General features: G+C 41.4%; 1 protein-coding gene across 1 annotated transcript in view; it reads left to right on the top strand.

Moving 5' to 3' along the window:
* EXOC4 (exocyst complex component 4) overlaps window positions 1-26,219 on the top strand; it is a 765,046-nt gene that overhangs the window by 601,779 nt on the left and 137,048 nt on the right. Inside the window, exons 12-13 of the mRNA XM_025930053.2 lie at window positions 4,510-4,646; window positions 18,525-18,680. Of these exons, the coding sequence (XP_025785838.1) occupies window positions 4,510-4,646; window positions 18,525-18,680 (293 nt within the window). The remainder of the gene's footprint in view (window positions 1-4,509; window positions 4,647-18,524; window positions 18,681-26,219) is intronic.

Raw genomic sequence — 26,219 nt, 5'->3', positions numbered from 1 at the left:
TACAGAAAATGACACAGTCGAGTGAAATTAGGAATGTTTCTTTGAGCAATCTAAAATCTTTAGTCACAATAAATATTCAGTCTTTAGAATCATGGGAATTAAGATACAGTAATATAGTAATAAAGAGGCTGTGGTTTGATTCCACCTTACACAGCATGCTTTTGGCTGTCTGTTTTTCATTATCGGTTTACTATAAATCTGTCTTTTCATCATATTCTGAATGTACTCTGCATTTTCATTAATTAAGAAACATTTATGGGACACCTACAGTATGCCAGATATTTTGCTACGAGGTGATAGAAGATATGACGGTATAGTCATGATCAAAGGAATTTATAGTCTAGGGGAAGAGATAGTCAAGTGAACCAGTGGGTACCATCCTCTCTTAGGGCTTGGGCTAAGCTGTGCCCCGGGTGTTCTGGTAGCACAGAGGAGGGGCATTTAAATGAGAGCAGGTAGACTTGAGCTGACTTCTCAAGGATGACAGACATGAGCTAGGAAAGCATTCTAGGCACAGAGACAGGAAGCCAAAGGCACAGAGGCGGGAAGTAGCCTGGTGCAGTCAAGGAGTAACTAGTAGGTTAATGTGGTCAGAGCACAGGGTTAGCATGCTCAGTGGAGCTGGAGAGAAGGTTAGAAAGGTGGGTAGGGGCCAGATTTTCAAAGGTTGGGGGTGTGGAAAAGAACACGGACTGAGAAGGAAGCTCAGGTTCTCACCCTTTTTCTAGCTGGACTTTTTATGGGTCCTCAAGCATGTCACTGGGCATAGTGTCCTCATTAGTATAATCAGAGAATGAGGAAGAGTCATTGCGAAACCTTGTTCCAGAAACACTGTTCCAGAAGATGTGAAAAGGTCTATGCTGTGCCGTGAAAAATGTTTTCTTGGGGCGTCTGAGTGGCTCAGTCTGTTTAAGCATCCGACTTTGGCTCGGGTCATGATCTCACAGTTTGTGAGTTCGAGCCCTGCGTTAAGCTCAGTGCTGACTGACAGTCGGGAGCCTGCTTCAGATTCTGTCTCCCTCGGTCTCTGTCCCTTCCCAACTCGTGCTCTGTCTCTCTCTCTCTCTCTGTCTCTCTCTCTCTCTCTCTCACACACACACACACACACACACACACACACACACACACGAAAAGAAAAGAAAAAAATGTTTTCTTTACTTAAATAATTAGGGGAAGATTGAATACCACACACATTTGCCTGTTTAAGATTCACAATGAAATTAGCATAGTAAAAGTTTCCAGAGTCCTCCCTCCAGTGAAGAAACCACTTCCGTTCTCTTTAACTTAGCATTTTCAATTACTTGAACTTAGAGTCAGTTTTCTGTAATATTAATATTGGCATCATGCTGCAGAACCCCATTTTGACGAACTATGGACAAGGTCTTAAAGGTCCAATCATCATCATTCATTCATTCAAGTTTTTCAAAGCGCAGAACTCAAGAGCTGGTCCTTATATACCCTGTTGTTATTTTAGCCTGCTGGTGTATCCCTGTGAGAAACTTTAGTTATTTCTCATAGCACTGTTTTTTGGGTTTTTTTTTTAATTGCGTCTGCTATCTCGGGATTTTTTTTTTCCTTTTCTCATTTTTCACATCATGCCCAGACTTTATTACCTGGTAATAAGTTGCAAGAAATGAGAATTGAGTTGTTTCTAAACAAATATCAATCATTTGTGATATGTTTAGTAGAAATTATAATGAATATAATCAGGGTTTTACTTATTATAAAGTCATTATATTCAACATTGGCAAATCCCAGAATTAATAACAAGTCAATACATCATTTGAAATGCCAAAGAAATCAAATAAATAAAAACATAACTGACCTTGTTAAAAATTTGATATTTTCAACATTTATCTGTCAGAGCCCCTGATTTAGAAAATGTGATAAATTCTTGAAAAATGGGAACTTTTTTCCCCTGTAAAATATACCCATCATTTGGCAAACTACAGTGTCATTTGCCTTGAAAAGAACGTGGTGATTGATTATCCAGAGTGCTACCATGACAAGGTAAACCAAGCAAATAGCTGGAAAATTGTATGTAATCATACAGCATAACATAGGCTCTTTGTTGAGCACAATCATTAGAATTAAACTGTGGCATTCCAGTCATTCCCTGTAGGTACTTCCTATTCACCCCAAAACCTCTGTCTCCGGGGGGGACGTTCCCACGTGCTTACATTTTCCCCTTCCCCTCCAACCATGACCATCGCACGAACAAAGACCACACCGAACCCACACGACAAGATTGCAGAACACAAGGAAGCCGACGTCTGGCATCTCTTTGTGCCATTCGGAAAGGTTTATTTACATGTGCTAACATTACCAGTACTGTTTCTTTTATTAGTAGCATTTTCCTGAAGGTCCTGAGAAATTGTAAACACGTGGGGGAGGGGAAGGATGGGAGATGGACAAAGGGAAATGAAGAAAGCCAGTCTTGCTTTTGAGAAGCTGGTGTTCTAATCAAGAAGACCAAACACATCTGAGATGACCTAAAAACAATTCTACATCTCTTCCGCTGTGTAAAAGCACCATGCACCAATTGAATACCGGCGTGATGGAGGCCAGTAGAAGAGCCACCAAATTATCCTTGGTTATTAGAAGACGAAATTGAGTCATATGAAAGGAATACGCTCCCCAAACCTGCCCCGAGTTAATTATCAATAGCTTAATTGGAAATAGAACCAAGCCCTTTCTCTCAGTAAAGCTGAGCAATCCCCCAGTGCCCCTCTTCCCTACGGTGTTTCACATTTTCAGCGGGCTTTGTTAGGAGGGCTGAACTCCGCTCCCCTTTATTAATTGCCCTCCGCGTGTTGTAGGATACCCTGTGTTCTGAATCAGGATGAGGATTTTAGATTCTTCTGAGCAGCGTGGGGACATGTAGCTAAGCAGAATCAATTCCTGTCACTCACACACAAATACAGGAGAACGGGATTATGGATCAGGGTGAAGCCGCAGTGCTTTAATCTTAAAATCAATACTGAAAAGGAAGTTGAACTTGTGGGGATTCTATAGAGACTGTAATTTGGTTTCCTATGAGGTTTGCCTTCCAGAATATAACTGTTCCTTCCTTTTCACCTTCTGATTATTTTACTTGGGGGGGGGGGGGTTGGTGCGGGGGGGAGAGGACCAGAAGAAAAGAAAACCTCTACTTATCTGGAATAAGTATGCACATATGAACTCGTAACTCAAGCTGATCCTCCATTGTATTGAAAAGAGCTGTACGCTTTTATCCATTCTTTTAATTTTTAGAAGAAAAAAAATTAACCCGGACCCTGAACCCCATAGTCTGCCTTTACCCAGAGTAAAATGCCTTTGATTTTTTTCACAGGTCACTATCAGAGTAGAAAAAAAAATTTTTTTAATGTTTATTTTTATGGCCTGAATCTAACCATAAGCTTATGTAATTCTATGTAAATAAATACATCTTCAACAAACCAGTTATCGACCAAAGGATTCCAAGATGCTAAGCATGTGATTAGTATTTACTCCAGCGTTATTCTGCTCCTTTTGAAAGAGGCATGAACTAATGGTTTAAACAACTCAGTCTTTTCTTAATCCGAGGTTTAGGGTTGATTGAATGTGCTTCTTCTCAGAACACTGATTTACTGCACAGTACCGTCCGTCTTTAGCTGTAAGGTGGCTTTATTATTTGTTTCCCTGGGATATTTCTTTAATTCCATTTTTGAAATAGTGTCTGAGTCTGTTTGGACTCTGCTTCTGCAGCAGCAACAACAATAGGAAATATCTGATCCAACAAGAAAATGGTTGGGCCACAAGCAGGGGAACTCCGGGCTAGCTCTCAGGCAGAATGGTATAGTTAAAAGAGCAAAGCCCGCAGCCCGTGCTTTGTTCGCTACCTTTTCTAAGCCTGTTTCTTCATCTTTAAACTGTGGATGATCGTGGGGCTCGCCTGATAGATAGGTACGTGGAGAGGATTAAGTAAGCTAAAGTATGTAGGGTGCCTAGCACTGGACTTCCCACTTGTAAGGACCCAATAAATGGTCATGATTCCCATGATTAATGTGAGTCTCAAATGAGGTAACGTATGCTGTGTATGTGAAAACACTGCACAAGCCCAGAAGGCACAATACAAATGTTGTTGTTCTTAAGAGACTGAGATTTGGGAACTTTTAAAACAAATCACGGAGGACATTTTCTCTGTGTTGCGTTTCATAGGTCCCTAATCTCAAAGTAGAGCCCTGGAGGAGATAATCCAGGGGCTTGAAAGCCATAGCCATAGCTTGTGGATGCCAAGAAGCCTTTGAAACCAATCTGTAAATCCCTGTCCGGTGTCCTTCCACAGAACGTACTTTCTCAGGGGTTTGGGAAACCGGCACTATGTAAGATACGTATTTGGTTGTTTGCAGTCGATACTTATCATGAGGGTCGCATCCTTCCAGGAAGGCTCAAGTCGTAAATGATTGCCTCCTTTCAGTGGTCTTTCCTTGTCCTTCACATGACATCAAAACAAAACGAAAACTCATGAATTTCTGTGTCCTCTCGCAGAGCACAATCATCGTGGAGAAGACAGTGCAAGACCTCATGAACCTGATGCACGACCTGAGTGCGTACTCGGATCAGTTCCTCAACATGGTGTGCGTGAAGCTCCAGGAGTACAAGGACACCTGCGCTGCGGCCTGCAGGTAGAGCTCAGGGTGGGAGCCAAGGAGAGTCACGTCAGACCCTGACCCTTGTTATGCTTGTTGATGCTGCTTTCGGAGCCTCACTTTTCCACCGTGATAGAAAAGGACCGGTTTTTGCGTTTGTCAAGGGGCCTGATGGGAGCACGTGTCGCAGAAATAGTCTCCTAGATGCACATGTCATCATACCGACAGAGGGAATGAGAGCGACCAAGGGGCAGCACCACTTGGGACTGCCATTGAGTGGCATGGACAAGGTGTCAACCTTGATTTTCAGGAAAAGCTAGAACTGTAAGATTGTCTTCTTCAGGGAAATGCCAGATCACATTTAGATCTCGTGATCCTAAAAGATCTTTAAAGTAAAGCAGTTTCAAGCTTTCAGCATCGTTTATAATCCAGAATGTGATTTCTCCCTAGTTCTTAAAATGTGTTTCTCCTGATGCCTGATCTGTAGCCTTCCCACTGTCATGAAAAGATAGTTACACCTGCTTCCAGCATCAGCAGAAATGAAGAACCATTGTTAGGAACTTGAAATCCCTCGGCCTCCCCTCTGATTTCTTTTCTCTGGGTTCAGAAATCTCATGGAAAAGATCATAGCGCTTGTGGTAACAAGCTAATAATAGGAACAAATTATGGTCTGGTTGACAAGACCTGAAACAATTAGGGAAGAAAAGAATGTATAATAAAATACTAAATTTTATGTGATGTATAATTAAGGATAGATATGAAAGTGCAGTACATAATCAAGTACTACCTGCACAGTACAGGACGTAAGAGCAGAAGGAATGAAATGTGAGAGAGAAAAACAGAGAAGAGGGGACTGGCTTGAGGAAAGACTTCTCAGGTGAGATGCGTGCTGTGTCTCAGAAATACATGGGATGGAGGGAGGCGGACAGAATAAAGAAGGACGTTGAGGGACACAGTGGAAACACCGACGTAGTTCCCTGATATTTCAGCAAAACCATTACCTTCCTTGTGGGGGACCCAAGGCTGGACACAGTGCTTCTTATTACGTCCTGTCATTGCACTGGTCAGAGATTTCTGGAGCCTTTACCAGATCCAAGACAGCTGAGTGTGCAGGGATGAAGTCAGTCAATCAGTCTCCGGTTATAACTTTAATGAGTTTGCCATCTTGGTAGAAGATAGCAAGGCAAATTGGAGACCAAGGCATGAATGTCCACAACATTAATTTGTGACAGAAAATATGGTAAGATAGGTGGACACGCTGTAGGAGGAAGAAATGACTTGGGGACAGGAGCAGCTCGATGAAGGGTATGAAGTAGGCCTTGTGAAGAGTGAGAAGGAGTTAGACAGGATTTGGACTAAAGTTGCTGAAGGAAGGAAGGAACCAGAGCAATTTCAAGGAGGTGGGAAGAGAAGGAAAAGAAACAACAAAGGATGAATGTTTGGGTTTTTGGAAAGGAAGACTGAGCCAAAATGGAGGATCTTAAATGCCAGGCTGAGGGAACTTGGCCTTGTAAAAACTTTTAGGTAGTGGGGAACCACTGAAGGGGAGTGAATGGGGAGTACCAAGCACAGACCTATGCGTCAGGAAGATTTTTCTGAGCTTTGTGTAAGATGGACTGAAAAGGCAAGAGTGTGGAGGTGGAGGGAGAGGGACAGATCAGGAGACACTAGGAGGTAAATTTGTAGCCTTGTGGCCGCTGGTTGGCTGTAGAGGGTGGAGAATGCAGGGAGAAGTACTCGGGGAAATTAGCCTTGTCTTTCCTGTGCTGTATTTGTAGAGAATTTTTTTTAACTTGAATTCAAGATCTCACATTTACCCATTAAATTTAATGGTATTTTTAGCTCAACGCTTCAGTCTTTTGAGATATTTTTGAATCCTCATTCTGTCATCAGAAAATCTTAGCTTTTCCCCACATTCCGTACCATTCTTGATAAGCAATCTTTCAGTTTCTTATTATGTCATTTGAAAAAAAAAAACAGTGTTCAACAGGACGGGGCTAAGTTGAGAATTCAGGGCGCACCTCTCGAGACTTCCTTTGAGATTCCCATGTATATGTTACTCAGTGCTTCAGGAGTTCATGTGTTTTTTTTAACTGTGAACCCAGACTGTACCTCAAGAGCAGGGTCTGAAACCTACATTTGAATGCCAAGTTTTTCACCTGTTAGTTATATGACCTTGAACCGTTTCAGCTTCTCTGTGCCTTACTTTTCTCATCTGCAAAGAAAAAAAAAGGGGGGGATAATAATAGTTCTTCCCTCGTAGGGTTGTCTTGAAAATGTTAGTCTTCTAGACCTATTTTCAGCGAAATAGTAAGCTTCCCCCAAAATGATTAGCCGAGACTCTGATGATGACAAAGATTACCTTTATCACCATCCATGACGGTACCTCCTGTATTTTATTATCTGCCCTATGAGAGACTTGTTAGATTTCTTGCTGGTGTCTTTCGAGTCCTAATCCTTATAATGCATCTACCTCCCCGCTCAGGTCTCCCCAGATGGGCACGTACAAGTCTGCAAAGGACAGTACTAGGTATTTGTTCAGGAACCCTCCCAAGGGGTCCCTTTCACTTTCAGGACCAATGGGCCCTACCCTGCTGAATCTTTGTTAAGAACTCTCGTCTTGGACAGCTTACAAATTACCCTTGGAAACAAGGTCTCTTGACCTTGAGCCAAATTGACCATTTCTTCCTTCAAGTCAAGGAGTAACTCAGGAGAGGAACAAAGTTGGCGTGACTTGTGCATTGTGAGCCCTTCTTGGCTCCTCGTGAGGACCACTTCCTAATTGTTCACAAGCCATGTTCAATAACCTGTTCGAGAATTTTACCTGTAACTCCAAACTCAGCCGATTTCTGTCATGTACCTTCTTTTCTTTTAGGAACATCAGGGCGTTTGCTCTCAGGCGTTTTTCACTGTCTGCCAGGATACCTCTAAGATTATCAGGAAGGCTTCTGTGATTCTCTGCTCTGAATTATTTCTGTGCCCCAAGGTCCTTGCCTAAATTTATTAAACCTGTCAGAATATTCTTGAATTTCAGTAACTTGACACAGTTGGTTACTCAATCCTTAACATAATATGTTGGTTTCTAGGATTTCATGCATTCGACAAATGTTTATTGAGTACTTCTACAAGACTTTGTAGATACAGCAATGAACTTAAAGATAAAATGCTGCTTTCATGGGGTTTACATTCTGTTGGAGACAGAAGAGAGGAGATACACAATAAATGTAATGCATAAACACAAAGAATTTTAAAACAGTAAGTACCATCGGGGGAAAATGGAATAGGGTGAATAGATTCGAGAGTATAGGAGAAGGAGCCTGTAATTTTAAATAGGGTGCCCCAGAGGGCCCGCTCAAGTTAAGTTTGAGAAGAGGCCCAAAAGAATTTTGGCAGTGAGATAAAGTATCTGGAAAGAGTGCCCTGGCAGAAGGCTAAGGCCCTGAGGCAGGACTCTGCATGACACATTCCCAGGGCCTCAGCAGGGAGACCAGTGTGATTGGAGTGTATTAGAAGGACATCCGTGGGGCACCTGGGTGGCTCAGTCGGTTGAGCGTCCGACTTCGGCTCAGGTCATGATCTCCCAGTTCGTGAGTTCGAGCCCTGCGCCGGGCTCTGTGCTGACAGCTCAGAGCCCAGAGCCTGCTTCGGATTCTGTGTCTCCCTCTCTCTCTGCCCCATCCCCACTCATGCTCTGTCTCTCTCTGTCTTAAAAATAAATAAAACATTAAAAAAAAGGTTAAGAAAAAAAAAAAGAAGGACGTCCAAAAGAGAACAGGGGACAGACCATGGAGGGCCTTGTCGGCCATGGTAGGGGTACTGAGTTCAACTCTGAATGAAAGGGGGAGCCACTGCAGGAATTGTGCCTAGGGCCAGGATGATCTGACTTACATTGTAAAATGTATTGAGAATCGGTTGTAGGGCCACAAGGGTGGAAGCAGGGAGACCATGTGACGGCTGCTGTGGCAATCCAGGTGAGAAACGAAGACCGTCTCATACTGGTTGGTAGTAGCAGAGATGGTGAGAACTGGTTGAATTCCGAATATATTTGGAAGGGCCAACCTGCGTGATTCCCTGCCTGATTAGATAGTGTGAGAGAAGGAGAGGTGTCAAAAATGACTCCTAGGATTTTTTATTTGAAAAGACAGAGTTGCCGGCTCTTGAGACAGAGGACCCTGCAGGTGTGGGAGCAAGCAGATGAGGAATTCAATTTGGGGTGTCTCAGGGCGCCTGGGTGGCTCAGTTGATTAAGCATCCAACTTCGACTCAGGTCATGGTGTCATGGTCTGTGGGTTCGAGCCCCGTGTCGGGCTCTTTGCTGATAGCTCAGAGCCTGGAGCCTGCTTCCTATTCAGTGTCTCCTCTCTCTCTGCCCCTGCTCCGCTTGTGCTCTGTCTCTGTCTCTCAAAAATACATAAATGTTTACAAAAACATTTACATTTGGAGTGTCTCTTAGGCATCCACATGGAGCTAGGGAGCAAGCAGTTGGATGTATGCCTCCAAAGGAAAGAGGTCTGGCCATCAACATATAAATAGTAGCTATAAATGGTGTTTAAAACCATGGACGGGGGGCGCCTGGGTGGCGCAGTCGGTTAAGCCTCCGACTTCAGCCAGGTCACGATCTCGCGGTCCGTGAGTTCGAGCCCCGCGTCGGGCTCTGGGCTGATGGCTCAGAGCCTGGAGCCTGTTTCCGATTCTGTGTCTCCCTCTCTCTCTGCCCCTCCCCTGTTCATGCTGTGTCTCTCTCTGTCCCAAAAAATAAATAAATGTTGGAAAAAAAAAATTAAAAAAAAAAAATAAAACCATGGACGGGAGTGAATGCAAACATGACAGGGAAGAGGACTATGGGTTTGAAGGAGTTTGCAAGGAGAGGAGAAGTCACCAAAGTTGACTGAGAAGCAGCCCCCAGTGAAGTAGGAGGAAAGTCAGAGTAGGGTGTCCCAGAAACCAAGGAAAGAAGGGGGAGGGGTTGATCAGCATTCAATCAGCATTAGAACAGAGCAGTGACTGAGCGAGAGATTTAACAGCATGGAGGTCATAGGGGATCATCATGAGAGTGGTTTCTGAGGACCGGTAGGAGCAAAACCTGGAAGGGTGTGGGCTTAGGAAACTGAGAGTGGGGAACTTGTAAATGTAGGTAAAACCCCTGTAGTGAGATTTGGCTGCCGTGGGGGACAGAGAGATGACATGGCTGGAGGGTTAAGGGCACATGAAGGGTTTTTTGTCTTTTTATGTGTTATTTGAAATAGAAGAAATCAGTGCATGTTTAATTACTCTTCAAATGAGTACTGTTAAGAGAGAAGAAAATTCCTGATGTAGGAGAGAAAGGGGCAAATTGCTGAAATTCTGGTTTTTGGCTTGTGAGTAGAAGCAGGACATAATACCCAACCGGAGTGACTGGCCTTAGGCAGGAACACGGATAGGTGTTTGTTTGCCGTGGCTTGGCCTTCTAGGGACTGAACTATTTCTGTGTCATTCATGTGTCACCGTGTTGTCCAAACAGTACAACTGTGTCTCCATTATACTACTACTTCTGGGAACATAGCTACTGCTTTTGGCTCCTGATATATTGTGGTCATCAAGAGTACCTTGATTCATTCCCCCAGGAGTCTGTCCCACTGTGGTGTCCCTCCTGGCCGAATTCCCTGGAATGGTGTCCAGTTATTGGTGCCCATGATCAGATCTTCGCATATATATTATCTGTAGTGATCTACCACCATTGCTGAAGTGTAGGCTTGGGATGAATTATCTCAGGGATGGGAAAAGTAATTCTGTGTATCTTTGAAGGGGAATAAATAGAAAATCGTTTATATGGCTGTTATACGACAACACACACACACACACACACACACACACACACACCACATATAATCCCATGATGCCTGTTGCCTATTGCTTAATCAGGTTTTTCAAGCCAGAGAGAAAGTGTTTTCTTATTGTGTGTCTCTGAAGATGCAAAGTGTCCTTACTTCCTCTCTTCCCATTTATTGCCCTCCCCCCGATTGGCACCTGCTGAGGAGTAATTAGGGCAGTCCTAATTTGGACAGCCAAATCCTGATTACAGTGAGAGGAAAAACAGGAAATGTTCTAGTTTTGCTGCCAGCAAATGACTGACTTAAATAGAAAGCCATATACAATTCAAATGATCCAAAATGATATAACATTGGGGAAGGAGGAAGGGAAGAGGGAAGCAGCACAGTCTGATTCTTTCTCCGCAGATAGTCTTTTACAGAAATGATCAAATCCACAAGCTCACAATGCCCTCTGCTGAGAGCTGGCTTGTTTTCTGAGTTTACCATGAGAACCTGAGCGTCCACTGGGAGTTGAGAGATCTGAGGGAAGGTCAGAGACATCTCACCTTTCTGTGAGCACCTCACTCTGGAGAGAAAGACTGTACCGTCTAATGATGTCATGTTACATGCTTTGGATAAAGAGAGGTTTCCTAAAAGGGTAATGAGGACTAGAAGTCTTTTCCTTAATTAGTCACACCCCTTGGGGCTCGGAGGAAAACTCAGCTGTGAATTCTCCACTGCACGTATTCTCAATCAGGCAGTCGGTCCATTAGTCTGCTATTTCCAAGCCGAATGCCAGTCTCCCTCTGCTTATTCTTTATTCTGGGGTACCACCAGCAGCTTAGGTGTCCCCAAATAGTCATTTAAAGGTTGGAAATCATGGTTTTTTTTTAAGTTTCTGCCTGTTCCAGTTCAACGTCAGTTCATTAAAAAGAAAAAAAAAATTTTTTTTTTTTTGGCCTTTCTGCATTGGTTTGGGCCTGGTAGAGAATACAAATAAACCATCTTCTAATCTTTGAGGCTCTGTTGACATAAGTCAGGAGCATGTTTTCATCAGGAGAAGGTATAACCATCCTCAGGGTTTACAGAAAACCGAGAACTCGTGCCAGAGCATGAAGAAAGAGTGATGTGGCGATGAACTTGCAATCGCTGATGGCAGAAACCAGGTCTGGCACAGGGCTCGGCAACTGATTGGCCCTCGGTATGTTTGCTGCATGAAGGAGGAGCTTCTTAGAGACTGAACAGGTTGAGCCAGCAGTGGGGTAGCCATAGGCGGATGTGATGTGTGGGGGAGACGTTGAGAAATCACAATGAGCAGGTGGACATCGTGGTTGGGTAGGAATGGGCGGAATAGGGGAGTTCTGAAAACTTCCCGTATCGAGGGAAGGAATACTCTCGGAGGTCGTGGCGAGGAGGCTGACCTCACTTTCTCTGTGATCAAAGTGGTGTTCTAAGATCTCGGTGGCCCCATTGTGCTGAATAGAAACTGGACATCGGGGCCCGTGGTGGGTCTTGAAGCTCTAGGGTTTCCTGTGTCGCCAGAGGCCAGGGTTCTGCAGACTGAGAGCTTGGTTGAACTTGGCCTTGCTGCGTTCGTAACCCGGCTGAGGTCGCGGGGCACGGGGGTGGGAGCGCATGCACCAAAAGCCAAGTCTGTCTGGCTTAAAGCCCGAAGAAGAGGCAGTTTTGAAAACCTAAACTAACTTTGAACCTCAGACGAGCCAAGGGAACGCTGTGAGCTCCATGCAAGCTTGTCTCCAGGTTTTCCTCTTGAAACTGTGTTATACCCCTCACCCCCTTGGCTTACATAGCACTGATATATTCATTTGTATTAAATATTGAGCAGATACAAAAGAACACTTATAAAACATGTACACTATCTGGTTCATAGAGAGCACTCAGCAAATGAGAGATTTTATTTGCTCCTATAATTTATTATGCATGACTATTCTGGCATCCCATTATATTGCAATTTAAACATTTTTTATGATGCATTATCTGATCAGTTATTGGTTTACATGCCTTTCTCTCTCAGAAACATTATGGATTCACATCAGACTTATTGGGGGAAATTTCAAAGCCCACATACTGGATTTCCCACACTAGGGCCCCCTGAGTGATGGGCCTGGGCGAGAATAATTTTGGGGCGCCTGGGTGGCTCAGTTGGTTAAATGACTTTGGCTCAGGTCCTGATCTCATGGTTGGTGAGTTTGAGCCCCACATCAGGCTCTGTGCTGACAGCTCAGAGCCTGGAACCTGCTTCGGATTCTGTATCTCCCTCTCTCTCTGCCCCTCCCCCACTTGTGCTCAGTCTCTGTCTCTGTCTCTCTCTCTCTCTCTCTCAAAAATAAATAACAAACATTAAAAAAAAATTTTTTTAATGTCCCAAAAGTGATTCTCATGGCTGTTACTGATCTAAACTCTGAGGGTCTAGAAGGAAATTATTATGTCTTTTTCCACATAATTATCTCCAACTTTTAGCATGATGTCTGTATATAGGCCCCACAGACATGTTCACTGATCACGTGAATGATTTCCCTCTGCCTTCCGAGTGCACATCAGCTGGTACAGATGCTGCGCATGCAGGCAGGTGGCCCACAGATTCCAGAACAAGCAGCCAATTGTCATTTCTCCCAGGTAACTCAGTCGACCATGATCAGATAGGAGTCTCTTGTAGTAATTTTGCTACAAAGGAATAACGACCTGGACAGGAATGGAACCCTACTCAGGAAAGGACACCGTCACTGTGCAAGGGACTGTCAGGCATTAACTCGTCTCCTCGGTCATAACAGTCCTGAAGACAAGACTCCCGCCATCTAACCAGTAAGAAAATGGATTCGGCTAAGGTCACAGGGCGTGCGGGCGGTTGTACGTGCGCTAAAAGCCAAGTCTGTTTGGCTCTAAAGCCCAGAGAAGAGACCCTGGAGTTAAAGAGGAAACAGGAAACCTGAGAAATGTTTCAAGTGGTTCAGAGAGACATGCTGATGGGAGCACAGGCTCCAGAACAGTTTGCACCGGCCCAATTCAGGTTCTGCCCTCACCAGACACTTGATCCTGAGCAGACCTTGGTAGTTCATCTATCAGATGGGAATAATCACAGTGCCCATCACATGGGATTATTACTAGGATTACAAGAGTTAATCCATGTGAAGTGTATAGGAGAATGCCTAGTTCATAGTAAATGCTCAAGAAGTGTCAGCTGACAGTTATTGCTACCGGTGTTTTTGTTATTTACTTTAAAATTAATTCACTGGGGCGCCTGGGTGGCTCGGTCGGTTAAGCGTCCGACTTCGGCTCAGGTCATGATCTCACCGTCTGTGAGTTCGAGCCCCACGTCGGGCTCTGTGCTGACCACTCAGAGCCTGGAGCCTGTTTCAGATTCTGTGTCTCCCTCTCTCTCTGCCCCTCCCCTGTTCATGCTCTGTCTCTCTCTGTCTCAAAAATAAATAAACGTTAAAAAAAAATTTTTTTTAATAAATAAAATAAAATTAGTTCACTGATTGTATTGTTATTCACTAATAAGATGGCAAAAGAAAGGTATTTTTATAACATCTGTTATTTCCCTGGTGTTTTGCCCTTTGGTGTGGTATTCATTCATTCGTTCATTCATTCATTCATTCATTCATACATCCATTGCTTGATTTATTCCACAGTTATTTGTGAAGCACTTTTAGGGGCCAGCATTGTTCTGGATCTAAGAGTATAGAAGTGATTCAAACAGGCAAGGTCCTGCCTTCATGGATTTTACGCCCACATGGAGGACACAGAATACAAACAAGTAACAATCACAATACATTTCTCAGAAATAAGGGTAAGGGAAAGACCTTGCCGAGGACCTTGATGTTTGAGCTAAATTCTGAAGGTTGAGAAGGAGCCATGTAGGAACATGGGGAAGAGCATTCCAGGCAGAGGAGGGAGCAGGTGCAAAAATGGCAAGAGGCTTCCAGCCTAAGTGCATTAAGCCTAGCGTAACTGGAACAGAGGGAGAAAGAAGTGAATGGTGAGTAAGGTTGGACAGGTGCAGGGGTCAGATCATTTGGGTTGTTTCTGGCTACACATGAGAATCACGTGAGAGCTCGAAGCTGTCCATGCTGAGCCCCACTTCAGAATGTGTAATTGATACATTTTTAAAATGCATCCCAAGTATTTTAGTGTGCGCCAGAATTAAGGACCATTGACAAAGGATCCCAAGGCCAGGGAATTTGGGTTTTATTCTAAATGCAATAGGATGGCATTCAGGGTTGAAATAGGCAGTTGCCTGGCCTGGTGTCTTTCCATAAAGACCTTCAGGATATTCATATTTAAAGTTGCTTGTCATAAGAAAAATCTGAACGCTGACAGTTGAGACATATTTTAGATTAATTTGTGGTCTTCTGTTACAACACAATTATTTTCTTCTTGGTTTTTTAAAATATCAGTTATGACCCTTCATATGAGAACTTGTCTATTTGAAGGTTGTTATTAAATCATGCCCAAGGGTTACCTTCTGTAAACTCTCAAATTTCAAATCCTTTTCCACGGGTCTTCCTGAACTCTTTCTGTGTCCCCTGAGCCAGAGTACCCAGATGTTTCTGAAGTTGTGATTCCTGGGTAGAAATCCATACCGTCATAAGGCTCTCTGACCAGCGTTGAGTGTGATGGAAAAGTAGCCCAATGTCTCTCTGCTCTTTTCCTACTTATTCTGCCCCATCTTCTCTTAAGGGATTTCAGGGTGTTGTGTTTGTGTTTATTTCAATTAGAGGCATAGCACTACCTGTTACTTTTGCATCCCTCATCGTCATTGTCACTGTGTCACCGGACATCGCGTTATAGTGTGGCCTGCTACGGGTCCGGTCATTCACAGTTGAAAACCCACTACAGCGTCTCAATGAGAACCATCTTTGTCCGCGGTTCATCAGGCTGTGCGTCTCATCTGTCTAGCTTGGCTCCTGGGTTTTGAAGTATCTGGAAGATTCAGTCTGGGAAAGTAAACATCATGCCCCGGCTGTCACCAAACAGTTGAATCCAATTAGCCCCACCTGCCCCTGGTTGTTTACCTAATGAAAGACTCAGCATCCCAGCTGTGTCCAGGGACCAGGCCCACGTGGCATTTCCCAACTGTTCCAGAGAGGAAGCGATGCACATCAGAGCCAGTCCACACCAGCAGATGTTTTCTGAACGAAATTCGCTCAACTGTGTCTAGAGGGTGGACCCTTCTCACGGCCGCCTTATCACCTGTTCGGAGAGGTGCACTGATTTTCCTCTTCCTCCTGGGACCGGGTACCGATAGCTGCACAGATGGCTCTGTCTGTGGCCCATTGAGCCGTGAATTAATTAGTAGATTATGGTTCTGGTAGTGGTGATTAACCCTACTCCTCTTGTGGAATAATTGTTGGAAACGTAGCTCTTCTTTTTTGAGGCTATTCGGTTATGTCCTAGAATGTGGTAGCCCACACAGTCCAGCTGATCACAAGATGAGAAACTAATAAACGCAATTGGTTAGGATGGAAACTTTGCCATTTGAATTAAAAACTCCCTTCTGGGTAATTGTATGTTGCTAATCAATGCCAGTATTTCAAATTAGAATGCTTTGGCATTTGGGATTGATCTTCATTCTGATATGAGTTAATAATTTATTGTTGAGAGCAGTGTATATAGGTAAGCATCTTAGTTCTTTTCGATTACTGTTTTTTTAATAAAATAGGATCTATGAATATTAGTGAAGCCAGTAATATAATATTGATTATTGAATTAAACCAGTCTTTAAAAAATATATATAAGTAAACAATGTGGGTGCTTTTAATGTAGTCTTTCACTGACATATTTTTTTTTTCATTTCAGCTAGTGCTAAGGTGAAAAATTCTAGATCCCTAAAGTGTACAATACCACCTCACATCTATATACCCAAACTATTTCCTAAACGCTGAGCATCCATGGGCTCAAAGATTTAGATGCCAGAAAACTGAGTTGGGTTCTGACTCCGTGGAACAGAATTTCACCTGGATTACAGTTCTAAGGGGAATTGAACCACCCAGCAAAATTCTTTCTAGATACAGATGCTGAAGTTTAAGTTTTATATAATATTCACAGCTCACAAAATATTCTTCCTTTGTTTTGTTTTTTTGTTTTGTTTTTGTTTTTTTTAAAAAAAGCATTTTAAAATGTCAACCCTGGGGGTGCCTAGGTGGCTCAGTTGGTTAAGCACCCGACTTTTCATTTTGGCTCAGGGCATGATCTCACAGTTTGTGAGATCGAGACCTATGCCAGGCTCTGTCTGAATGGATGTCACTCATTGATGACAGTGTCTATGAAGGGGAGGAAGGAGCTTCATTAGAAGTAAATGCAGGATCAAGAGGTTGATTCGTTTCTTCTTCTTCTTCTTCTTTTTTTTAATAACATGGGTTGGGGAATATAATGAGAGAGATAGTAGACATATAGGGAAAGGGGGATTTGAGGGGTGGTAGGGAGGATCCCTAAGGGCCTAGGTAGAGGGATTACTGGAAGTAAATGAGAATGAAACAGATTTGAAGACATTTCTGTGGGGGATAGAGATGGAATGTTGAAAAGTATATAATTAGGAGCCCTCCTTTCTACATCAGATAGGAAGAGTGTGGGGGGTAAGCAATGAGGAGATAAAGGACAAAGGCTTAACAAATAGGCATTGAGAGAGTGGGAAGGGAAGTTGACCAGAGACAGGTAAAAGGAACACCAAAGAACACTGAGGGCCCACCCGGCATACAGCATCATAAATGTGAGATAGGACCATCCTGAAAGGTTGGATCCAGCACCCCACACACGAATGTGGAAAAGTCAGATTGTGGGATTAATTCATAAATATCACAGGAAAGAGACAAGAAAGTAACAAGGAGAAAAAGAGAATAGAAGCTACCATTGAGAGTAATTTGAGAGACACAGAAGAAGGTTTTGTAGTCTAATTTCTGTATCACTGACCATAGTCACTGTGAGAAAACTTTTGCTTATGGCGCATTAGAAGAATTCTAGAAATCAGCTATGGTTCTCTTATTCTAGTTTATTTTCAGAGAACCACGAGAATATTGTTTCCTACAACGTGAAATCCTATTACCTTGAGTCAGGTGCTGATGAGTCAAGGTTTTTAGGTTTCAGCTTCTTTTGTTGACAAATTGTACGTTGGTAAAGGAGGTTTTATCATGCATGCACACAATGCACGTGTTGTATATTTAGGAATGCATAATGTCTCCTAGTATAATCCTTACGCCGACATAAATTCCTGCCTGTGTTGGAGGGAAACCTCTCAGTGTGTGGGTCAGCTGGAGAGGGGATAGCCAGCTAATTAGCAGTCCGTTCGTAAATAAGTGTCCTTTCTGTCACCTAGAGTTGCTGACGATTTTTAGACCGTTGAAATTAGGTACAGTGACAGAAATGTTGAACAGAAGGAGAAGCTTTTTAATTAAGTTGAAATTGGACGTTTAAGATGAATTTACAGGTACATTCTGGTCAGTGCAGTGTTAATAGCTAACCCATGGGCCCTATTAAAGGACTTGAAGCCTGTCACTCTAGGTCACCAGTCAAAGCCCACTGGAGAGAGCATTAATCAAAGACTTTTTCTGTCTGACATCAGGGGCAGAAGGTTTCTCTATGATGGTAGATTTACTTTGAATAGAGGGGTGTCCATAGTTCAAAAAGTACCTTCAAGTAGAACTAATTGGTGGTTTAAGCCAAGAAGTCAGAGAACAACCTTTTGTAACACTTTCGACCCTTTCTGGTACCATTTATGTTGTTACTTAATAATATTCTTTTATATTAAGCGGTTGCCCCACTTGTTATTTGTTCAACATTTCTCTTGAAAGATCCTCCCCCCAAACCCTACCATACATTTTTATTTACCCTAAGGGATTAATTATGATAAGGGCTACTAATTAGTATTATTATTACCTTTCACAATTACTCAACAATGAAGAAACTACGCATGAAATCCAGAGATAGTTTCCCAGTAATGTGACCTGTTAATGGATGTCATGACTCTAACTCACATAATGGATTATGTTAATAAGAGAGACGACTGTAGTATCTTTTTTTTTCCCCCCCACAACAGAGGTAGGTGAAAAAGGCTAACTGGGTACCAGGCAATGTGCTGAAGTGTCTCTTTTCCATTGACTATGTTCAGGGGCATTGTCCAGTCAGAAGAGAAACTTGTCATCAGTGCATCTTGGGCAAAGGACGATGATATCAGCAGACTCTTGAAATCTCTACCCAACTGGGTTAACATGGCTCAACCCAAACAGCTGAGGCCAAAGAGAGAAGAGGAAGAAGATTTCATAAGGTAAAAGATCTCTTTTCTAAGTTGTATTAAACATCGAGAGGAAAAACATCTGTTTAGCCAACACTCTCTTGCGTGAAATTGTGGGCAATTCTGGATATCAAGCAGGAACGAAATGAACTTAGTAAAGTCTGTTTCTGTGCTAACACACCCCATTTCCCATGTGAAGATGACTCTTGTACTCAAAATTTTTGAAGGGCTTGATGTGAATCAAGTATCTTTTAATTTGTAGGTCATTTTTCCCTCTCGGGGGAAGCATGTAATTTTTTCATTAACGCATGTATTTATTCAGCAAAGCTGCAGTCACCTTATTATGTGCCGTACTGTGGGAGCAGGGCAGTTAATGATGCAAAGTTCTTGCCCGTACAGAGTTCTCAGCATGTTCTTTAGTTGAACTTTCTGGAAACGGGCTTCTCAATTTTGTTCGTATACATTGGGTTATCTCTGATTGTTTCCTACTTATTTTAAAAAAGTAAGGTCTCTCTTTCAACTTTATCACTCAAAATATACCTCTGTACAATATAAATGATTTACTTAGCCATGACGATATGGCCTAATTTGATGAAACTACTCATTTTCACCTGGCTGGCTTGCCACAGTGGAATATTTCCACCTGTCACTTTGGAGCTGCATCAAGTAGAAAAAAAAATTGAGGTAACACTTTGTCACATTAAAATTAGGTTTCTTCTTGCTGTTTTTGCCTATCCAGGTAAATGAATAAATAGTAAAAAGAAAATAAAAGCACCTTAAAGAGGCAAAGACTAAAAAAAGAAGGAAGGATGTGATGACCAGTATTTTACTCCTAATTCACCATAGAACTGTGAGCTCATCTTTGTCTCAGAATGTGGGTTGCAACTGTAGATAAATAGGTTTTTACTGCTCACAAAGTTGACTGTATTCATACATGAATGATAGTGCCACCATTTTCCCAAACTGTTATTATGAAAATTAGCAAATTTCATTGCCGTTTAAAACCTTCTCAAAATCATGAGACTCAACAATTCACCTGTAGTGTAACCTAAAGTCCTCCTATTTTTGTTTTCTTCTTCATTATTTACACTGTCTCAGAAATACTCGTCAGCTACTTACACTGATAAAAGAAAACTACATGTATAATTTTCTTTTTACATCAATATGGTTTATTTGGTGGGGAGGGGGGCAGGGCAGTTTTAGGTTTACAAAAAGTATTGAGCCAAAAGTATGGCGTTCCATATGTACCCTCACCCCCTGCCCTCACTTGCCTCTATTTTTAACATCTTGCGTTAGTGGGATACATGTGTTACACTTGATGAGCTAATATTGATACATTATCAGTTGAAGTCTGTAGCTTGCGTTAGGGTTTACGCTCTGTGTTGTATATTCTACAGGTCTTGACAAATAAAATGAATGTACCTACCATTATAGTATCTTTTAGAAAAATAGTTTCACTGCCCTAAAACTCTGCTCTTTTCCTCCTGTTCATCCTTGCCTTCCTTTCCCCCAAGCCCCTCGCAACCACGGATTTTTTTCTTACTGTCTCCATAGTTTTCCAGAATATCATATAGTTGGAATCCTAGCCTTTCCAGATTCGCTTCTGTGCTTAGCAATATGCATTTAAGATTTCTCCATGTCTTTTGTGGCTTGATAGCTCTTTTTTCTTTTTAATCCCTGAATAATATTCCATTATATGGATGTACTATAGGATTTTTTTGTCTGTTCACTTGGTGAAAGACATTTCGATTGCCTCCAAGTTTTGGCAATTATAAACACAGGTGCTGTAAACACTTGTGTACAGGTTTTTGTGTGGATGTAAGTTTTTGATTGATTTGAGTAAGTACCATGGAATGTGATTGCTAGATCATGCACTAAGAGTGTGTTTACTTTTGTAAAAAATCTTCACTGTTTTCCAAAGTGGTACTATTTTGCATTCCCCATATCAGCAGTGAAGGAGAATTCCTCTTTAGCATTTGGTGCTAAGTTTTGGACTTGGGACATTCCAACAGGTGTAAGTGATATCTCATTGTTTTGATTTATATTTCCCTAATGACATATGGTGTTGAGCCTCTTTTCATATGCTTATTTGACATTTGTATATATATTTTTGTTGAGATGTCTGCTCATTTTTTAATTGGGTGGTGTTTTCTTATTGTTGAGTTTTAAGAATTCTTTGCATGTTTTGGACACTTTTATCTGATACATGTTTTACAAAGATTTTCTCCTAATCTGTGCCTTGCTTTTCATTCTCTTCACAGCTTCTTTTGTAGAACAGAAGTTTTACATTTTAATGAAGTCCAACTTACTGATTGTTTTTCTTTTATGGGTCGTGCTTTTCTGCTTTCTGACTTTAATTGAGTATTTTATATGATTCTACTTTTTCCCCTCTCTTAGCATATAAATTATGCTTTTCTTTTACCTTTTTTTTTCCTAGTGGTTTCCCTAGAGTTTGCAGTATACATTTATAACTAATTCAAGTCATCTTTCAAATAACACTCTACCACTCAATGGGTAATGCAAGCACCTTATAACAAAGTATTCCCTGTTCCTCCTTTGTATCCCTTATGACATTGCTGCCATTCATTAATTTCATTTACCATAAGCAATAATCACTATATGTATTGTTATTATTCTTTTTGAACAAACTGTTATCTGAGAGATAGATTAAGAGTAAGAGAAATAAGGGGCGCCTGGGTGGCGCAGTCGGTTAAGCGTCCGACTTCAGCCAGGTCACGATCTCACGGTCCGGGAGTTCGAGCCCCGCTTCGGGCTCTGGGCTGATGGCTCAGAGCCTGGACCCTGTTTCCGATTCTGTGTCTCCCTCTCTCTCTGCCCCTCCCCCGTTCATGCTCTGTCTCTCTCTGTCCCAAAAAATAAATAAATGTTGAAAAAAAAATTAAAAAAAAAAAAAAAAAAAGAGTAAGAGAAATAAAAGGTTTTATTTTCCTTCATTTATTCCTTCTCTAGTACTCTTCCTTACCTAAGGTAGATCCAAGTTTCAGAACTAAATAATTTTCCTTTTCCCTAAAGAACTTATTTATTTATTTTAATGTTTGTTTATTTTTGAGATAGACAGATTGTGAGTAGGGGAGGGGCAGAGAGAGAGGGAGACACAGAATCCGAAGCAGACTCCAGGGTCTGAATTGTCAGCACAGAGCCTGACGTGGGGCTCGAATCCATGAACTGTGAGATCATGACCTGAACTGAAGTCGGTGGCTTAATCCACTGAGCCACCCAGGTGCCCCTGAAGAACTTCTAACATTTCTGTAAGGCAGGTCTGCTAGTGACAAATTCCCCCAATTTTTAAAAATGGGCTTCATTCAGTGATTCATAATTTGGGTAGCAATCCCATCTAGCAAGTAGATGGGGGATCACAGATTCCCTCAATTTGTTTTTGTCAGAAAAAGTATTTCTTCTTTGCTTTTTTTTTTTTTTTAACGTTTATTTATTTTTGAGACAGAGAGAGACAGAGCATGAACGGGGGAGGGGCAGAGAGAGGGAGACACAGAATCTGAAACAGGCTCCAGGCTCTGAGCTGTCAGCACAGAGCCCGATGCGGGGCTCGAACTCACGGCCCGTGAGATCATGACCTGAGACGAAGTCGGCCGCTTAACCGACTGAGCCACCCGGGCGCCCCTCTTCTTTGCTTTTGAAAAATAAGTTTTCAGGATACAAATTTTTTAGGTTGGTGATTTCTTCCTTTTAACATTTTAAATATTTCACTTCATTATTTCTGCTTCTATGGTTTTTGAAGAGAAGTCTAATGTAATTTTTATCTTTGTTCTTCAGTAGGTAATGTTTTTTCTCAAGCTTCTTTCAAGATTTTATTCTTTGTTTTTGAATTTGTGCCATTTGAATATTGTATGACTAAGGGTAGATTTTTTTTTTCTGGTGTTTATCTTGCTTGATGTTCTCTGAGCTTCCTGGATCTGTATTTAGATGTCTGTCATTGGTTTTAGGAAATTCTCAGTCACTATTGCTTCAGATAGGTCTTCTGTTACTTTTTTTTTTTTTTTTTTTTTTTTTTTTTCTCCTCTTTCTTCTTCTGGTATTCCCATTGTGCATATATTCCCATTGTGCACATTTTTTAGATGTTCCACGGTTCTTGGATATTCGTTTCTGGCTTTTCATTCTTTTTTCTCTTTGGATTTCAATTTTGGAAGTTTCTATGGACATTTCCTCAAGCTCATTGATTCTTTCCTTGGTTATACCCAGTCTACTGAAAAGCCCACCAAAGATGCCCTTCATTTCAATTACGGTGTGTTTGATTTCCAGAATTTCCTTGTGATGCTTTCTTAGTTTCCATCTCTCTGTTTACATTACCTATAGTTTACTTTTTACCAAATATATATGATATAGGAACATATATCAAAAGCACACCTTGGTATATTTTCATACTTTTTATTGTGTAACCTGTACCCAAATTAAGAAACAGAGCAGTAGCAACGACAAGCCTTTTCACGCTTCCTGCTGGTCACTACTTGCATCTCCAAAAGTTGCCCTTATCTGACCTCTAAACACAGAGATTAGTTTAATCTTTTTTTGTATTTTATGTAAGTGGGATCATGAAGTTATATATTCTTGTGTGGCTGGCTTCATTTGTTCCCCATCATGTTGGCAAGATTCCTCCATATTGTTGTGTATAGATCCTTATTACTCTATAGTCTGTATTGTATTACATTGTGTGAATACACAAGTTTTTTTTTTTTTTAATTTATTACGTGTGTGTGTGTGCGTGCGTGTGTGTGTGCACGCGCATGCATTCGTTTACTCTACTGCTGATAGGCACCTGGGCATTTCTAGGTTGGAACTATTTCAAATAGTGCTCCTATAAATATTCTACTACCTGTATTTTGGTAGCCATATGTATACATTTCTTTTGGCTATGTTCTAAGAGTAGAGTTGCTTCGTCACAGGATATTCATGTGTTGGTTTTAGTACACACTGTTAAATGGTTTCCCAAAGTGGTGGGAGTTTACACACTCAGAGCAGTGTATGAGAGTTCGGGTTGCTCCATATCTCATCTATACTTGATATTTCCTTTTTTTTTTTTTTTAAATTTTAGCCTTCTTGTATTGGTAGAGGTCTCTTGTTGTGGTTTAATATCCATTTATCTCATGACTGATGAAGTTGAGCACCTTTTTTATGTGTTTATGTATGTACCGGCCATTTGAATATGTTCTTTTGTAATATGTTTGTTCACATCTGTTGCTCATTTTCAATTACATTGTCTGTCTTTTCCATACTGATTTGTAGGCGTTCTTTATATATCAGGATGTGACTCCTTTGTTAGAGATGGACAGGTATTTAGAAATCCTTGTTTATACCAAAGTCACAGAGCTGTTTTTCTCAAAAACCTTTATTGTGCTGAATATATTTTTCCACAGCATCTGAAGTAAATTATAAACTCTTGCATTTTTATTTCCTCTCCCTGCTCTCTACTCCTCCTCTTATTTTTTTTTTTTTAATCTTTTAACGTTTATTTCTTTTTGAGAGAGGTAGAGAGCAAGTAGGGGGAAGGGCAGAGAAAGACAGATAGACAGAATCCGAAGCAGGCTCCAGGCTTGAGCTGTCAGTGCAAAGCCTGATGCAGGGCTTGAACCCACGGACTGTGAGATCGTGACCTGAGCCGAGGTCGGATGCTCAACTGACTGAGCCACCCAGGTGCCCCATATACTTCCCCTTACTTTAGACTGTATTGTCATGGTAATAATAGCAAGCCTCATGAGTTGTTTTTTTCTATCTAGAGAGGTCAAGAATGATTGAGACACTGATTAATTGGAGCCTCGAGTAAGAATAATCAAACTGACCTTGGCACAGAAGTCAGGCCACAGACTCCCCTCTGTCTTAGTATTACTGTCACATTTTCCTGCTGCCAAATTTTTAAGAGATCTGGGTAAGCATATTGGCACACCTTCTCTTTAAGTGTATCCATTTAATCATATCTATAGCCTGAATAGTTTTATTAGAAGTAATTTCTGGAAGATAAATTATTTTCCTCAACTTTTCAGGTTACTTTAAATGAATGTAAATCTTCTTCCTATTTCCTCGGCTTATTATTTTGTAACCCCTTAATTGTCTTCTACGTTTGCAAAGAGATTTTCAATTAGTTTTATTAGTGTCTTAAGTAGCTCAAAAGAAAGAGTTTCTAGCCCTAGTCCAGAAAAGAGGATGCCAATCCAAAGAGCCGCGGATCTGTGCACCACCTCACGCTTCTGATTTAGAAGAGCTAGACTGGGGTCCTGGCTTTCTTACTCATGCTCTGCTCACTGAATCTTACCACTCTCCATCTAAAATTTGAAGGCAAAGCCACTTATACATACATTTAAAAAAAATTTTGGTGAACCTGAATATACGTCAAGGCAGTATATATAAAGTCAAGTATAACCTTTGGTATGTAATTCAGTGAAATGTTATATGTGTTTATACCCATGGAACCCCCTCCCAGATCAAAATACAGAACCTTCCTAGCACCCGGATGGCTTACCCTCAAGATAAGCACTATTCCGACTTGTATCACCATAGATCAGTTTTGAATGGCCCCCAATTTTATATATGTTTAATCATAGCATCGGGTTTATTTTGCTGAACATTGTGCCTGAGAGATTTGCCCATGGTTCTGCAGGTAGACATAGCTTGAAAACAAATTATATGTACTTTAACAATAGAAAAGTAATTTTTTTTCAGTCTTTTGTTTATGATTCTTTCCTCTTAAACTGTCACATTCTCTATTCTGATTAGAAGTTTAGAGCAAAGATAAGTAAGAGTGAACACCCTTTGTTGATATTCCAATGTGGTAGAATTGATAGAGCCTTGATTTAGCACGTTAGAGTACCGTGGAGCATGGTGGGAGCCAAAAAGACTAAAAAGTCACACTCCCCTCCTATAATTAGTTTTTAAAGCTCAGAGGGCTATTTGGCGCATGAATGAATATAGAATCGAGTGCCCTTTGCATTGAATAAAGGTTATATTCCCTTCATTACTAAATGAGGCCCTTTCCTATTCTTGTATTTTAACCAAAAAATAAAGTGCGTTATTTCCAGGTTTAACTTTGAATAGAGGGGGGAAAAATAGGTCAAGCCAGGGCTTTAATAGAAAAAGGAAAAATAGCAAATATCCCTTTGTTCCCAAAGAAGCTGAAAGCAGGCTCTCTAGCCTATTGTCTTTGCACCTGTCATATATATGTATATATTTATCCTTTTGGGATCAATGAATATCTACTAATAAAAGCAGTCCCACTTCCTGGAGATGTAATTAACCAAAGAGGTAAGGTGTTGGGACAAGTAACAGGGGTGAGGAGGGATTGTCTAGGATTGGAGCAGGCTGTATGTATTAAAAAGACTGTCCCCCAAAACCTCTAACCCCCATGTCACTCAGGGACCCTGGATTTCAAAAAGAAGAATCCTTTCTCGAGAGCTAGGTTTGAAAATCCTTAAGTAGATAAATGTGTTTGGCGAGACCAGGACCAGAGTTTTCAGGTGATAGAAGTCAAAGAATATGGAAAGCCTACGAATTAGTCTTGAAGTATAGCAGGCAGAAAGACGAATGACAGAAGATTGTACAATCGGT

The sequence above is a fragment of the Puma concolor genome, chromosome A2 (genome assembly GCF_028749965.1).
Source record: "Puma concolor isolate L17-30 chromosome A2, mPumCon1.1.hap2, whole genome shotgun sequence".
NCBI classification, from domain to species: domain Eukaryota; kingdom Metazoa; phylum Chordata; class Mammalia; order Carnivora; family Felidae; genus Puma; species Puma concolor.
Note: the sequence above shows the minus strand (reverse complement) of the source record. Positions and strands in the feature narration are given on the sequence as shown.